This window comes from Sceloporus occidentalis, unplaced genomic scaffold (genome assembly GCF_023333645.1).
Source record: "Sceloporus occidentalis isolate IW3139 unplaced genomic scaffold, rSceOcc1.0.p SCAF_1, whole genome shotgun sequence".
NCBI classification, from domain to species: domain Eukaryota; kingdom Metazoa; phylum Chordata; class Lepidosauria; order Squamata; family Phrynosomatidae; genus Sceloporus; species Sceloporus occidentalis.
In genome coordinates, this window is record NW_028316981.1 from 19,329,386 (window position 1) to 19,345,944 (window position 16,559).

A 16,559-nucleotide genomic window follows, 5' to 3' on the forward strand; every position below is an offset into this window, starting at 1 on the left:
GATATTACTTTTGCCAGTTCTTTTAATACCCTTGGATGGAGTTCATCTGGTCCCGGAGACTTAAATTCATTTAGATTAACAAGGTGTTCCTCTACTATCTCTTTACTTATTCTGTGCTGAAATTCCCCTATTCTGTCCTCTGCTCCATTATCCTCAGGTTGAGCACCCTTTGCCTTTTCTGAGAAGACTGAGGCAAAGAAGGTGTTGAGTAATTCTGCCTTTTCTCTATCTCCTGTTAGCATTTTGCCATCTTCTCCACGCAGTGGCCCTACCGTTTCCTTCTTCCTCCTCTTGCTGCGGACATATCCAAAAAAGCCCTTTTTATTGTTCTTAACCTCTCTGGCAAGCCTGAGTTCATTCTGCGCTTTAGCTTTTCTGACTTTACCCCTACACATGCCTGCTATTTCTTTGAATTCCTTTTTTGTGATTTCCCCTTTTTTCCATTTCTTATACATGTTCCGTTTCAAACTTAGCTCAGTTGAAAGTTCCTTAGTCATCCATCCTGGTTTCTTGAGACACCTCCCGTTTTTCTTTCTCACTGGAACTGTTTGAAATTGTGCCTTCAGTATCTCTCTTTTGAGAAACTCCCATCCATCCTGAACTCCTTTATCTTTTAGTATTTCTGACCATGGAATCGCCCTCAATACTTCTCTAAGTTTACTGAAATTCGCTCTCCTAAAGTCTAGGATGCGTGTCTGACTATGCCTGGCTTCTCCTTTCCACTGTATTACAAACTCCAGGAGAACATGGTCACTTCCACCTAATGATCCCACCACTTGCACCCCATTAACCAAGTCATCCTTGTTAGTTAGGATAAGATCTAAAATAGCTGACCCCCTTGTTGCCTCTTCCACCTTTTGGACCATGAAATTGTCTTCCAGGCAAGTGAGGAATTTGCTAGGCCTTGAGGATTTTGCTGACTTTGACTTCCAGCAAATATCAGGATAGTTGAAGTCGCCCATCACTACTACATCTCTCTTTTCTGACTGTGTGGTCATCTGTTATAGAAAGATATCATCCAATTCCTCAGTCTGACTTGGGGGTCTGTAGTAGACTCCCACCGTAACATCCTTGTTGTTTCCCTCCCCTTTGATTCTTATCCAGATGCTCTCCACCTGGCTTCCATGATTGATGTCCAGGATCTTGTAAATATCTCTGACATATAGTGCTATTCCTCCTCCTTTCCTGTTTGGCCTATTTCTCTTAAAAAGGTTATACCCCTCTATTTCCACATTCCAATCATGAGACTCATCCCACCAGGTTTCAGTGATGCCTATTATATCATATTTGCTTTGTTGTACTAGGAGTTCGAGTTCATCCTGCTTATTTCCCATGCTCTGTGCATTAGTGTAGAGACATCGCAGACCATGGTTCCCTTTTACTTGCTGCTTGTGCAAGTTTTTTTGCATCCCACTGTTGGGTCCTTGCACTTTTTTTCTTGTTTCCTCTATGTCAGTTTGACTATTTTCTCCAGCCCTTTCGCCTTCCTTAATATTGTCTCCCTTCCCCACGGAACTCAGTTTAAAGCCCTCCTGATCAAGTTCTTGAGACTGTTGGCAAAAACATTTCTTCCAACTGGCGTGAGATGCAACCCGTCTGTTGCAAGAAGTCCCTCCTCATGGAACCGCAGCCCATGATCAAAGAATCCAAATTGTTCTTGGCGGCACCATCTGCGAAGCCAGTTGTTCACATCCGCTATTTTCCTCTCCCTTCCTGGACTGTGCCCTTCGACTGGCAGAAGAGACGAGATGACAACCTGTACATCCATTCCTTTCAGCTTCCTACCAAGCGCCTCATAATCCCTTTTGATGTTCTGAATGCTGTGTCTTGCAGTATCATTAGTTCCCACGTGGACCAAAAGGAAGGGGTATTGGTCAGTAGGCTTGACCAGTCTTGTCAGCCTCTCTGTCACATCACGGATCTTTGCACCTGGAAGACAACACACCTCTCGAGACATCTTGTCAGGCCTAGAAATCACTGCTTCTGTACCCCTCAGCAAGGAGTCCCCCACTACGACCACACGCCTCCTCCGAGGCTTAGCAGCGACTGTTCCCTCGGGTGGGACTCTCAGGCTCCCCTGCTCCGTCCCTGAAGTCTGTCCATGCTGCTCTTCTTCATCCTCCTTGATAAGGGAAAGAGCTTCGAATCGATTCTCTAGCTGCAAGCTCCCCGAACAATTCCTTCTCGGCTTACTTCTCTTTGTGACATTCCTCCAGCTGTCTGCCTCCTCTGTTTGGCAAGTGACCTCTTCCACCCTAGCATCTTCCTCTGCGTGGTACTCATCCAAGATGGTTATGTAACAAGATTATAGAAAAGCAATGTTTGATGGGTGTATATATTGTAAACTTCAATAAAGATTATTTTAAAAAAAGAAAGAAAATTGTTGCTTTTTCCCCATTCTAGGCCTGTGTAATTAAATAACCTCTCCCAAAACTTGCATTTTCAAAGCATATTGAATTACCATGTCACCACCACCCCATCTACAATGGACATAGTGGCTGAGGATGCTGAGGCTTATAGTGCAACACATTCAGATGGTACTAGTTTGGGGAATGCTGCTTGACTGCATACAAGAACACAATATTGCTGGATTTTTAGCACCAAATGCTAATGAAAAGAGAGCAATGGGGCACTGTGCTCATGCCAAGGGGGAAGCAACTTCCCCTTTTCTTAAAAACAAAACTAAGCCATACTATTTTTGTATAGGCTACCTCCTCATTTGGTTTCGGAACAAGCATTTGTTATGCTCTTGTGCCTTCAAGTCATTTCCAACCTATGGTGACTCTATCACAGGGTTCTCTGGGACAGAGTGCATGTGGGCTTCCAAAGCTGAAGTGGGAATCGAACCCTGATCTCCAGAGTCATAGTCAAACACTCATAGAATCACAGAATTGGAAGAGACCATAAGGGCCATCCAGTCCAACCCCTGCCATGCAGGAACTTTCAGTCAAAGTACCCCAATAGATGGCCATCAATCTCTGCTTAAATACCTCCAAGGAAGGAGCTCCACCACTCTCTGAGGAAAGAGTGTGTTCCACTGTCGAACAGCATTTACTGTCAGGAAATTTATCCAATGTTGAGGTGGAATCTCTTTTCCTGGAGCTTGCATCCATTGTTCCAGGTCCTGTTCTCTGGAGCAGCAGAAAACAAGCTTGCTCCCTCCTCAATATGACTTCCCTTCAAATATTTAAACAGGGCTATCATATCACCTCTTAACCTTCTCTTCTCCAGGCTAAACATCCCCAGCTCCCTAAGTCGTTCCTCATAAGACATAGCTTCCAGACCTTTCACCATTTTAGTCACCCTCCTTTGGACACACTCCAATTTCTCAACATCCTTTTTGAATTGTGGTGCCCTCAAAGTACTACACCACGCTGGTTCTTAGAATAAGCATACAAATACCAATTAATGTTCTCTGCCTATCATAAATAGTAACATTAACAAGTAATAGTAAATGTAACAGTTTAAGGTATGCAAAAGACACCATACTACAGGTTGAGACTCCTTTATCCAAAATGTTTGGGAACAGAAGTGTTTGGGTTTGTTTTTTTAATTCTAATTTAAATTTATTTTATTGGATTTTGAAATATTTGCATACACATAATGAGATTATTTTGAAGATGGAACCCAGGATTTGGAAGGGGAGCTATGAAGGAACTAGAGAAGATCCTCAAGTGCAAAGATATACTGCTGACATGGACATCTCTCCAGGAATCCCAAGTAATCAACCCTGCTCTATTCCCTCAACCATCCAGCACTAATCACGGGATGGGACCAAAGGACGTTTTCCCTACCAAAGGATACTCGACTATAAGTCGACCTCATGTATAAGTCAAGGGCAGGTTTTGGGACCAAAATTGTGTTGTTTGATGTGACCCGTGGATAGGTCAAGGGTCAAATTTAGGGCCATGTAACAAAGGATCTAAAGGATGAAGCAAAGGAAAACAATGCCAAATAACTTAATAGAGTTCCAGCATGCGTAACTGTTTGTGCTCATCCTAAAGGCTGGATGGTTGAGGGAATAGAGCAGGGCCAGTGCTTCCAGGACAGATTATACTCTTGGTTTTCACCAAGGGATGGTGCCTTTTTTAAAATAAGAGTTAAAGTACAGTACTAACATTGACCTGTGGATAAACTGACTCTGTTTTTGTGGTCAATTTTTTGACTTAAATTTCGATACTTATACATGAGTATATACAGTAAGCAATAGCATACATCTGAATAAGGATAAACTGGTAGCAAAGGCAACCTAGGAATATGTTGAGGGTATGAAAATACTCGGAGTAAGGCATAAAAACTGGTGAGCTCAGACAGATGAGCATCCCCAACCTTAGAGAGTAGACCACAACACAATGGTTGAATGTCTGTCTCATGTGCCAAAGGCCCCAGATTCACCCCCTAGCAACCTCCAGGTAGCATGGGAAAAGACGTCTACCAAAACCCACAGAGGAACACTGTCACATGCACATGCACAGGCAATGCAGCAGTAAAGTGGACCAACAATCATAGTTCCCAGACCTTTCACCATTTTGGTCACCCTCCAATGGATACATTCCAGCTTGTCAACATCCTTCTTGAATTGTAGTGCCCAGAACTGGCCACAATATTCCAGGTGATCTCTGATCAAAGCAAAATAAAGTGATACTATTATTCTTCATCATCACCTTCTTCAGCAGGTGCATCTTCCACACATTGTTTGAAACTCCACCTCTTATCAGTATAAGCATTCGTCTTGCTGGTAAGGGTACATGGGAGTTGTAGTCATCACTTCCCAAACCATGCTACTGGGGAACACACTGGCACACTACTATCTGTGTGCCAGTGTGCTCTTAAATATACTCCCAAAGCACCAAAACTTTTAAATTTTAACAAGCTTTGAAACTGCAAGCTAAGAAAAGATACACATTAACTAAACCACTTTGTTTTAACTGTATCCCCCCTTGACAAGGCAGCAACAGGGTAATAAGAATATAACATGGAAGTAATGCTAGTTCTGTTGAGTCCCAATTCTAGAGTAAGTTGGGACAATTAAACAAAAAAACAACAACCAAAAACAGTCACAACACAGGTGAGAGGCTACAACAACACCACAAGTGAGTTTGGTACATAAGTCCCCAAAACTCAACAACTTAGAAATAGATGTATTAGCTGACAAAGTACTCAGTACTCTGTATTTCCTTTCCGTGCTGGCTGCATAAGAAGGAAACCCAGATCTACTATGGGCAGTATGGTCACACAGGCTACTATAATCTTAGTGGGTGAGTAAAATGGGGGGGGGGGGGGGGGGGGAACACTGCTCTCTCCCCAAAAAAGTGACAAAGGACAGGGAGAACAGTCCCACTCCTTTCCCACCAATCCTGCAGTACCTATGTGGACCAGGAGAGCAGTCAAATATAAAGGTAGCTTTAGAGGGACTGTCCTGAGAAGAGAGGAATTTTTGGAGCAAGAGGAAAGCCAGATCTATGTAATGTGAAGAAGAGACACTACATGTAGAGTAGCAAACGAGAACAATCTGTGTCTGATAAAGAATCCCATTCTCCATTCAAAATAGCTTAGATACTGGGATGGAAAAGGCCTTCTACCTAACACCTTGCAGCATACCTGGGTTGGGGAATCTCAGACCCTGGGGCCAAATCTCATTCTCCTGGGCTTCCAATCCAGATCTCTGGATATTATCTAGTTGGCCACACCTGCTTCTACAATCCTAGGATATTTTCCCAGGTTTTATCAGAGGCCCCTCCCATTCTTACAGACTGAAGTCCTCCTAAGGCTTAGTTCTCTTTCATATTACACAAATACAGACTATGATTCCATTTTCACTGCCAAGGTTGCATCCTGTATAATCTTGGAATTCTTAGTTTGATAAGGCTCTAGAGTTCTTTGGCTGATAAATTTAAATGCTTTTCCTAAATATCCTAAAAACATAAGATCCTATTTAATCTTGGAAGTTAAGCAGGGCCAGTTTTGGTTTGTACTTGGATGCCCAATGAATACCAGGTGCTGGAGGCTATATTCAGAGGAAGGAACTGACAAAACTACCTCTGAGTATTCCTTGCCTAAGAAAACTCTATGGAATTTATGGGGTCATCGTATGTCAACAAGCAACTTGAAGGGAGGCACACACACACACACACACACACACACACACAAACACACACATTAAACTGCTGATCCCAGGACTCTATAGGATGGTGCCATGACAGTTAAAGCATATCACTATGTAGTGTGAATGAGTTTTTATTTAAACATGCCAGTAGAATTGAGAAACATGGCTATGTTATTCTGGAATATCAAAATGCAAAGGGATCTTGTAGCACCTTTGAGAATAACTGTGAAAAAGAAGTTGTAGCATAAGCTTTCAGACTTGGTCTAATTCCTCAGATGCCATCTGATGCCAGTCTATGAGAGATCATGCTACAATTTCTTTCACAGTTAGTCTCAAAGGTGCTACAAGATCTCTTTACATTTCATTAAACAGTAAGTGCTTTAAGCAAAAATATTCTGAAATGTTGGCCCTACTCTTTGTCGCTGCCCACCAAAGGAATGCACCTCCCAAGAACTTCTCTGAAATTGAACTCTGCTTTCAGATTGAAAAAAGCATCCCTGAGGCAGACATCACAGGGAGAGGAAGACTGATCATCTGATACAGAATAGGATAGCTTCAGACGTTTACATGTTAGAAGATAAACATGAGGAGAAACTTCCTGATAAGAGCCATACAATAACAGAACAAATAGTCTGAGGAGGCTCTTCCTTGCTGGAGGTTTTTAAACAGAGGATGGATATGCCTCTGTCTGATTTACAGTTGTTCCCTCTTCCAGATGATGTCAGGTTGCAACTTCAGGAGCCTAATCAACAGAGTCAATAGGGAGAGATGATGGGAGGTGCAGTTCAACAACATCAGGAGAGTCAGAGCAGCCACTCCTCCTGTCACTGAATTCTGTACTGCAAATCCTGTGCTGAATTGAAGCTTGGGCTAAATGACTTCTGCAGTCCTTATCAGCAGTATGACATGTCATCCTCAACTGTGGATGATCACAACACATAACCAGCAGCCTCCCTGACCGAGCAAGGAAGGGGAATCCCACTGGCAACCCAGTGATTCAAGACAGAACAAAAACAACAGAGTTGTCTCTTCAAATTTCAGAGGGAAGTGAAGAATTCTCAGAAGGAGAATCATCAGCAAATGTTTAAGAGCTTTTAAAAATTGAGGAGTTTTTTTAAACAATAGCTCCCATGATCCAACTTCAAATGATCATGCTGGGAGGGGGGCGACTCTCTGGTGTCTATCATTTAGATACCATAAAGATGAAGTTGCAAAAAAAGGGGAAGTTTATCAGTGTTTGTTTCAAAAATCTTTTATAACACTTCTAAAAAATTGTGCACATAGAACCAGAAAACCAAGCAACAAATGAAAGAATGCAAAAACACATGACAGAAACAAAAATGTGTAAAATAAAAGTATGGCGATGACTTTTTATATCTATTGTTATAAACACAGAGCCCACCCCACCCCACCCCACCCCACCCCTATACACACACACACACACATATATAGACGTATAGCATGTACACCTAGCACATGAGTCCATTTAATTGTTCATTCACAAGACTGGTCATACAGTGGATAGAATTAGGGAGACATCTTGCAGAGCAATAATATGATGTTTAAAACAAAGGGAATGGAAGAACACCAGACTATCCCATGCTCCCCAAAAAATGACCCCAGAAGATGAGGGAGCTATTCAGAGAAGGCATGAAGAAGAGGGAGATAGGAAACATTGGGCCTTCAGATGGCCCACAATTCCTATCAGCCACACCCAACACTGTCAATGACAAGGTACTGTGGGAGCTGAAGTTCAAAATATCTGGAAGGCTACACTTTCCCCACCACCGTAAAAGAGCACTGGGAAAAGAGCTGGTGGGAAACTGTGGACGACCCTAGCATGTACTGAGTATGTGCTTTTTGGCCCATCTGTACAGGGCCTGAGAATACCAGGGATGGCCAAGAAGGCAAACACGTGGACTCTAGAGCAGATCTCTCTCTGGAAGCCAAGATGACTAAACTGAGGCCATCATACTTTGGACACATTGGGTTTATAGCTGTGAGGATTAGAACTGGGCAGTTCTGCAACATCTGTACCCAGTAAGAGGCTACTGTTATGTTACTACATAAGGGAGGTGGCAAAGCAACTGATGCTGAACTAAACAGATGTGCATCAGTCCCAATGTACATTGGAACACTGGCTATGGAGTGTCGATGTGAATGAGTAGAGCCCAATGCACATGGGGACACTCTTGCTAGTATCTTGTTACACATCTTCACAATTCACTCACAAAGTTTTTAGTACCTTTGCTATGTATCGAGCTGGGTGAGAGAGCCTAGCATGGCATAGTGGCTTAAGTGTTGGACTACAATTCTGGAGATCACAATTTGATTCCCCACTCAGCCATGGAAACCCACTGGTTGACCGTGAGCAAGTCACACACACTCAGCCTCAGAGGAAGGCAATGTCAAACTCTGTCTGAATAACACATTCCCGGAAAATCCCATGATAGGGTTGCCGTAAGTCAGAAAAAAGGCACAGAACACCAACAATACATAATGTAGACCACAATAAGAATTTTGGCCATTAGGATGGAAAGAGCCAAGTCAGGCTGACCATAAGACAGGAACAAGTGTGGCTTTGCTTGGCACCAGTGGCAGCACAGAAGAATGTGTTTCTCATTTACTAGCTGCCCCACCCAGGCTCTTCTCTTTCAGTTTTTGAAAACAGCACTCTCCAAATACATAAAACTCAGCAGCTTTCAATCTCAGTGAGCTGCGATACTTACTCAGGATGTAGCATTTTATGGAGCAAATAAAAAGGTAAATAAAAATAGTTCCTTAGCAGGATGCTATTTACACACTAACATGGCAAGTCTGCATAATGAGTTGGCTGCTATACATGAGTAGATGTAACCTATTCAGCAGCATGGGGATTGCTAGGAATGGGGAAAAGGAATTTGGGAAGAGTCCCAAAAGACAGAAAGCCATGAGAGACTGGTTTAAGAAGAAGGGTCCAACAGGGACCCTTTTCAGCAAGTGTGTCACAAGAGAAGCCACAGCACAGTGGCAGAGCATACATTTTGCATGCAGAAGGCCCCAAATTCAATCCCCAGCATCTTCAGCTAAAAGCAGCATCAGGTAACCAATGGTACGGTAAAACCAAGCTTGAGATTTCAGACAGTCCCAGGAAACAGTAGGACAACATACATGATAGTATGTAGATTAGGCATGAAGATGTAGGGGATGACAAATCCCATGGTCCCTCACCACTGGCTATGTTGGCTAGAGCTAATGTGAACTGAAGTCCAACAATATCTGAAAAACCACACTTTCCGTGGGGTAGAAGAACCAGTGGCTTTGCCTAGACAATAAGTTTCATGTATGAGATTGGGGATGTTAACTACATAGCCAATCTCATACTACAGTGCCAAAGAAGCAGACAGACCCTGATGGCCAGGAGACTGTAAGTATTATAGTCCAAAGAAAGTAACTTTTCCAAGCTCTGGCTTGAGACTGGAATCCACAACCAGTCTCAGCTTGGGGCAACAAAAGAGCCCACTTTCCGTACTTCTATTTTCTTCCTCCCATACTACTTGTTGGTCATTTATAGACGAATAGAACCAGCCACCAGGAGTAGTAGCCCATCATTTTTATCCATAGAGACAAAGATGGTAAACCTTTGAGACTACATATTTGGGTTGTCTCAAAAAGGCTGCACAAATTAGGAATAAGAGGAAGGCAGAAAGCTCTGACAAACACCTCTCAGCCCCTCCGCTCATTGTCAGGAGGATCACAAAATGACAAGAAGAGGAAGTCACATTCAAGAAATGTGCAGATTAACAGAATGAAAGGTATCTGATATTTGGAAAGACAGAATATGATTATTATTTCACTTCTTAACACTTTTTCTTATACTATTATCAGATGATTTTAAAGAAAGCAGGAAAGTGGGTTAACCACAAAGCAACACCAAAGTACTCCCCTTTGGCTTGTCTTAGCCTCCAGCGATAACTAGAGCTGGAAATTACACTTTGTAAGGCTGTTTAAAGTATCACCTCTCTACCCTGGAGGAGGAGTGATGGCCAAGCCCCTATTATTATTGTATAAATATTGCATAATCGTTGTGTGCTTTCAGGTTTGGTGCTTTTTTAATAGCAAGGAAGTCACTTTCTCTTCTCTCCTATGAATGTAGAACATACACAAAGGGTCAGTTTACTCTCCCAGAAGGAGAACATCACTTTCAACTGAAATCAATAGGACTTGTTTCCTCCAATTCGTGCAAAAGTAGAAAGCACAACAAAGAGACTCATCATCACAACTAATACACAAATATCCCCCTTCTAGCTCATCATCTGTCATCCCATTATCAATTGGTATAAAACAGTATTTTGCACATTGGACCCTGGAGGCCAGGATTCAAATCCCTGATCAAGTATAAAATCCCACTGGGTGACCTTAGACAAGTTGCAGTCTCAGAAGAGGGCCATGGCAAACCCCTTCTGAAAAAACTTGCCAAGAAAACCCTATGATAGGTTCACCTTAGGGTTGCCAAATCCCTGATCCCTGAAAAATGACTTGGAGGAACAACAAACAACAATAAAACAGTATGTTATGAGATATAACTGGAAAAAGGGTCCACATATCTTTTTCTGAAACACTGACAATTTGTTCCTTCAGGCCAAGGTTGGGAATCAGGTGACCTTCCACATGTGCTTGGACTACAACTCCCAGAAGCTTTAGTCAGCATAAAGAATGGTGAGGGGTGCTGGGACCTGCAATACAGGAACATGTGGAGGATCACATGATTCTCAGCCCTGGTTCAAGAGAACAGTGAAGAGACTTGGGCACTCTAGATGTTTTATACTATAACACACATAATTCTTTGCCACTGGCCATGCTAACTGGGTCATCTGGTAAGTCCAAAACATCTGAAAGAACAAAGGCTACCCCTCCTGGATGTAGGAAGGGATAGGCAAGTTAGTACTGGATGGGAGACCACCAATGAATATCAGGTGCTGTTGTAGGCTCTATTTCAGAAGAAAGAACTGGCAAAAACATCTTACATATTCCTTATCTAAGAAGATCTTATGAAATTCATGGGATCACCCTAAGTCAGAGGCGACTTTAAGATACTCAAGCACCTAACCAGCTGCTTCTCATTGGAGGAAGTTTTCTACTCAACCCATGGCTCAGTCAGTGCACTGCTCACCCAGCCTGCCCTTCTCAAGAAAGAGGAAAAGTTCTCCCTTGAGCATGCCTGTGTAAGTATGAGAAGAAAGGATGGGAGTGCCATGAGCATCTCTTTGCCAATGGGAAACCCCCTCTGAAGAAAAATGCCAAGAAAACTCTGTGAAAGATTCACCTTAGGGTCACCGTAAGTCAGTGATGTCCAAACTCTGGCCCTCCAAGTGTTTTGGACTTCAGCTCCCAGAAGCCTCAACCATCTTGGCTAATGGTCTGGGATTCTGGGAGCTGAAGTCCAAAACACCTGGACATCCAGAGTTTGGACATCACTGCCATAAGCGAAGACTTACAACATGTAATAACATGGGCATCCCTCCCTTCCTTCCTTAATTGTTGGGTCTTGACTGGTCCAAGGGAATCAGGGCAGGACCATATTTAGAATCACAGAATCATAGAGTTGGAAGAGACCACAAGGACCATCCAGTCCAACCCCCTGCCATGCAAGAACCCACAATCAAAGCATGCATGGCAGATGGCCATCCAGCATCTCTTTAAAAACCTCCAAAGAAGAAGACTCCACTACACTCCAAGGGAGTGTGTTCCACTGTTGAGCAGCTCTTACTGTCAGGAAGTTTTTCCTAATGTTTAGGTGGAATTTCTATTCCTAGTTTGGATCCATTGTTCTGGGTCCTATTCTCTAGAGCAGCAGAAAACAAGCTTGCTCCATCCTCAATATGACAATCCTTCAAATATTAAAACAGGGCTATCACATCACTTCTTAACGATCTCTTCTGTAGGCTAAAGATACCCAGCTCCCTAAGCCTTTCCTCATAAGGCATGGTTTCCAGACCCTTCACCATTTTGGTTGCCTTCCTCTGGACAGGCTCCAGCTTGGGATGGAGGCAAACTGATAGTTTTGGATGTTCTGTCTGCCTCCCATCCATTCAACCCAATAATGTCTGCCTAGAGTCAGCTTCCAAGCACCCACAGGGGGACAATTCACAACTCAAGGTGAGTCACAGAGAAAAACAGACCAAGTACACAGAGAGAAGTGTGTGCCAGTAGGCCCCAGGATGGAACAAATGGCTACTGCAAGAAAAGTTACTTGCACATGTGGGAGGAGGCAGTATTCTTATTCTAGCTTGGAGGCACTGACACATGGAGGGAAGGAAGATCCCACCATAATGATATGACAGCCCTGTTTAAATATTTGAAGGCGTGCCATTGAGCAAGCTTCTTTCCTGCTCCTCCAGAGAATAGGACCCACAGCAATGGATGCAAGTTACAGGAAAAGAGATTCTACCTAAACATTAGGAAGAACCTGCTGACAGTAAGAGCTGTTAGACAGTGGAAGACACTCCTTCAGAGAGTGGTGGAGTCTCCTTCTTTGGAGTTGTTTAAACAGAAGCTGGATGGCCATCTGTCGGGGGTGCTGTGATTGTGTCTTCCTGCATGGCAGAATTGGGTTGGACTGGATGGCCCTTGGAGTCTCTTCCAACTCTATGATTCTATAAGAAGCAGCCACATATGCAAGCCTACAATGTTGTTGATGTGGCTAGGAATAATAGGAGTTGCTGTCCAACCTATCCAAAACTCACCATGGTGGAAGAGTCTGGTTTAAACTTAATATCACCTTCAAATTCATACCCAAATCGAGGATGGGAGAGAAAATCTGAGAAAGTTTCTCTTTAATTGCCAAAGTGGCTGAAGTCTCACTTCAAACTATCAACCTCTGTCACCATTTCAACAACAAGAAAAGAGAGGAAAAACCATAGAAACGGTAGATTTGTTTAAGCAGCAAGGAAACCGTTTGGACAAGCTGTCACCATTTGACGGCCCTTTTCAGAAACACCACATGTTCCTTTGTTTCAGTGAAGCTACAACAGACAGGCCGCTTTTCCTGGGCCTTCAGTGTTGAAACCCTTTTCCATTCTCATTATACCAAAAGAAACACAGTATTCAGGGCTGGAACCAAAGGGTTGGGAGCCAAAAGAAACCATATTAGGGTTTAGGTTCCCCAGACATAGGGCTGGAACAGACAGGCCAAAATAAAGCTGCTTCACGTCACTTTGGAGGTATGCTGTTTAAATGACACACACATCTTAAGAGGCCAGAAGCAGTGCCAAAGCTGCACTCCAGTCCTTAGGACACATGCTTCTTAGGACACATGCATCATTTAAACAGCACACTTCCAAAGTGGCCCAAAGCAGCTTTATTTGGGCCTGTCTGTTTGGGCCCATAGTTACTTTTAAAGCCGAGCTCCTGAAATCAATGGGACAAGTCATGAATGACTAACCTAATCCTCTGATTTCAACAAGTCATTTCCAAGCATGACTAACAGGCCAGGCTAACCAAGGGTGCATCTGCGCTGTTGAAACAATGCTGTTTGACACCACTATTAAGTGCTGCAGCTCCATCCTGTGGAATCCTGGGATGTGTAGTTTGTCTTTAGGCGTCTATGCCAAAGACTCCTCACCAAACTACACATGCCAGGGTTCTGTCAGATGGAGGCAGCAGTTAAAGTGGTGTCAAACTGCATTATTTCTTTGACTGTAGATGAGCCCACAAAGAATCTATGGATTATGAAGTCAAAGACTTTCATGGCCGGCATCCATAGTTTTTTGTGGGTTTTTCAGGCTATGTAGCCATGTTCTAGAAGAGTTTCTTCCTGACATTTTGCCAGCATCTGTGGCTGGCATCTTCAGAGAAAACGCCAACATTTCTGTGGTGTGGCCCCAGCCCAAAAGATACCTCCTCAAAAGCCAGTCTCAAGACTGCTTCCGCATTGCAGAAATCATCCACTCTGACACCACTTTAACTGCCATGGCTCAATGCTGGGGATTCCTGGGATGTGTAGTTTGTTGTGGCCTCTGCGCTATCTAACAGAGAATGCTAAAAGTCTCCCAAAACGACCATGTCTAGACTTCCATAGCATTGAGCCTGTGGCCATTAAAGCGGAGTCAAACTGGATCATTCCTGCAGTGCAGATGCAGCCCAAGTTGGGGGAGCAAAGGACTGGCAGCCTGAGGCTGAAAACAGCCCACCATCAGGAAGGAGGAAGGCCTTTTTTAAGGGAAAAAGGCAAAACTTTGCCAAAGAAAAGCAGCTTTTTCCTCACGCCTCCATTTTTTGGGTGTCTTTGGCTGCATCCATACTGGAGAAGTAACCCGGTTTGGCACCGCTTTAACTCTTTGTCTGGAATTCTGGGAGTTTGTTGTGGGGCCCAGAGCGGAGCTCCGCTCCAACTCCCAGAATTCCATAGCCTTGAGCCAGACAAAGAGTTAAAGCGATGCCAAACCGGATTACTTCTCCAGTGTGGATGCAGAAACTGGCTCATTTCTGCCGTGGGCTTTGGACCTTAAGAAACTTGGCAGCTCTTTCATTCCTGCCCCCAAAATCTGCCTCCTCCTCTTCTCCCAAATAACACTAAAACCAAAAAAGGAGAGGGAAAGGGGGAAGCAAAGCTCCTTACCTTGACAAACAGCTCGACCTGAGGCTGCTCTTCGGCCATGGAGGAGGAGGAGGAGGAGGGAAGGAAGAAGGAAAGAAAGAAAGAAGGAAGGAAAGAAAGAAAGAAGGGCTTCCCAGAGATGAAGGGCGAGGAGGAGGAGGAAGGCAAGCAGACAAGAGAGTCTCTCTTTTTTCGTTTCCTTTTTTGCTTCTCCTTTTTCTTCTTTTTGCAACTTCGACCAACTTCCCTCCGCAGCCTTTTGGGCCCCGCCCAGGAACTGAGTCCTCTCTCTCTCTCTCTCTCTCTCTCTCTCTCTGAGTCACCCAGAGCAGAGGATGGGGCAGAGGAGGAGGAGGAGGAGGAGGAGGCAAAGGAGGGAGAGGCAAAGGGAGGGCGCTGGCCCAGCCAAACTGGGATGCTGCTGCTAAGGAGAAGCAAAGAATCATAGAGTTGGAAGAGACCGCAAGGGCCATCCAGTCCAACCCCATTCTGCATGCAGGAAATCCAATCAAAGCATCCCCAATAGATGGCCATCCAGCCTCTGCTTAAAGGAGACTCCACTACACTCCGAGGGAGTTTGTTCCAATGTTGAACAGTCCTTGCTCTCAGGAAATTCCTCCTAATGTTGAGCTGGAATCTCCTTTCCTGCAGCTTGCATCCATTGCTCCGGGTCCTAGTCTCTGGAGCAGCAGAAAACAAACTTGCTCCCTCCTCAATATGACATCCCTTCAAATATTTAAATAGGGCTATCATATCAGCTCTTAATCTTCTCTTCTCCAGGCTAAACATCCCCAGCTCCCTAAGGCGTTCCTCATAGGGCATGGTTTCCAGATCCTTCACCATTTTAGTCACCCTCCTTTGGACTCACTCCAGTTTCTCAACATCCTTTTTGAATTGTGGTGCCCAGAACTGGACACAATATTCCAGGTGTGGCCTGACCAAAGCAGAATAGAGTGGCACTATTACTTCTCTTGATCTAGACACTATACTTCTATTGATGCAGCCTAAAATCACATTGGCCTTGTTAGCTGCCGCATCGCACTGTTGACTCATGTTCAACTTATCGTCTACTTGGACTCCTAGATCCCTTTCACATGTTGTCTCCTTAAGCCAGGTGTCCCCCATCCTATATCTGTGCATTTCATTTTTTCGCCCTAAGTGCAGTACCTTACATTTCTCCCTGTTGAAGTTCATTCTGTTAGCTGTGGCCCAGCTTTCTAGTCTATTCAGGTCATTTTGAATTTTGATCCTGTCCTCTGGAGTATTAGCTATTCCTCCTAATTTGGTGTCATCTGCAAATTTGATAAGTATTCCCCCAATTTTTTCCTCCAAGTCTTTGATAAAGATGTTGAACAGTACTGGGCCCAGGACACACATATTAACAATTAAATCATTTTCCCCCAACCAAGGGTCACATAGTATATATACCCCACTCACTTTCATGCCACCATCCTCTGAAGATGCCAGCCACAGATGCAGGCAAAACGCCAGGAATAAATTATTCCAGAACATGGCCACATAGCCCAAAAATACAAAATAAACTATGGATACCAGCTTTGAAAGCCTTCAACTTCACACTTGAGAAACCTGTCTGTCCAGAAGCAACACTTTGGGGCTGAGACTTAGGTGATTCCCAGTCAGAAGTGATGGTTCTCTGTTCGTCGCTTTTAACAGTTTCTTCAGGGTCCATTGCAGTCTTGCAGACTTACCATTTCAACTACAGTTGTTTGTGACCTGTCTCAGGGTCTCTAAAATACATGAGTGGATCAGTCTCATCAGGAGCAGGTATGTATATTAATCCAAAGGCTGCCAATGTGATTATTCATAAGGTATATTTTGGGTAAATAATCCTGTAATACCAGACTGGGGAACTTG

At 43.8% G+C, this 16,559-nt stretch overlaps 1 protein-coding gene across 1 annotated transcript in view; it reads right to left on the reverse strand.

The window, feature by feature from the left end:
* The window catches only part of CLIC1 (CLIC family member 1), a 50,804-nt gene extending 35,818 nt beyond the window's left edge, over window positions 1-14,986 (reverse strand). The window contains exon 1 of the mRNA XM_089514935.1: window positions 14,706-14,986. Within this exon, the coding sequence (XP_089371061.1) occupies window positions 14,706-14,744 (39 nt within the window). The 5' untranslated portion in view covers window positions 14,745-14,986. The remainder of the gene's footprint in view (window positions 1-14,705) is intronic.
* Window positions 14,987-16,559: the final 1,573 nt, after the last annotated feature.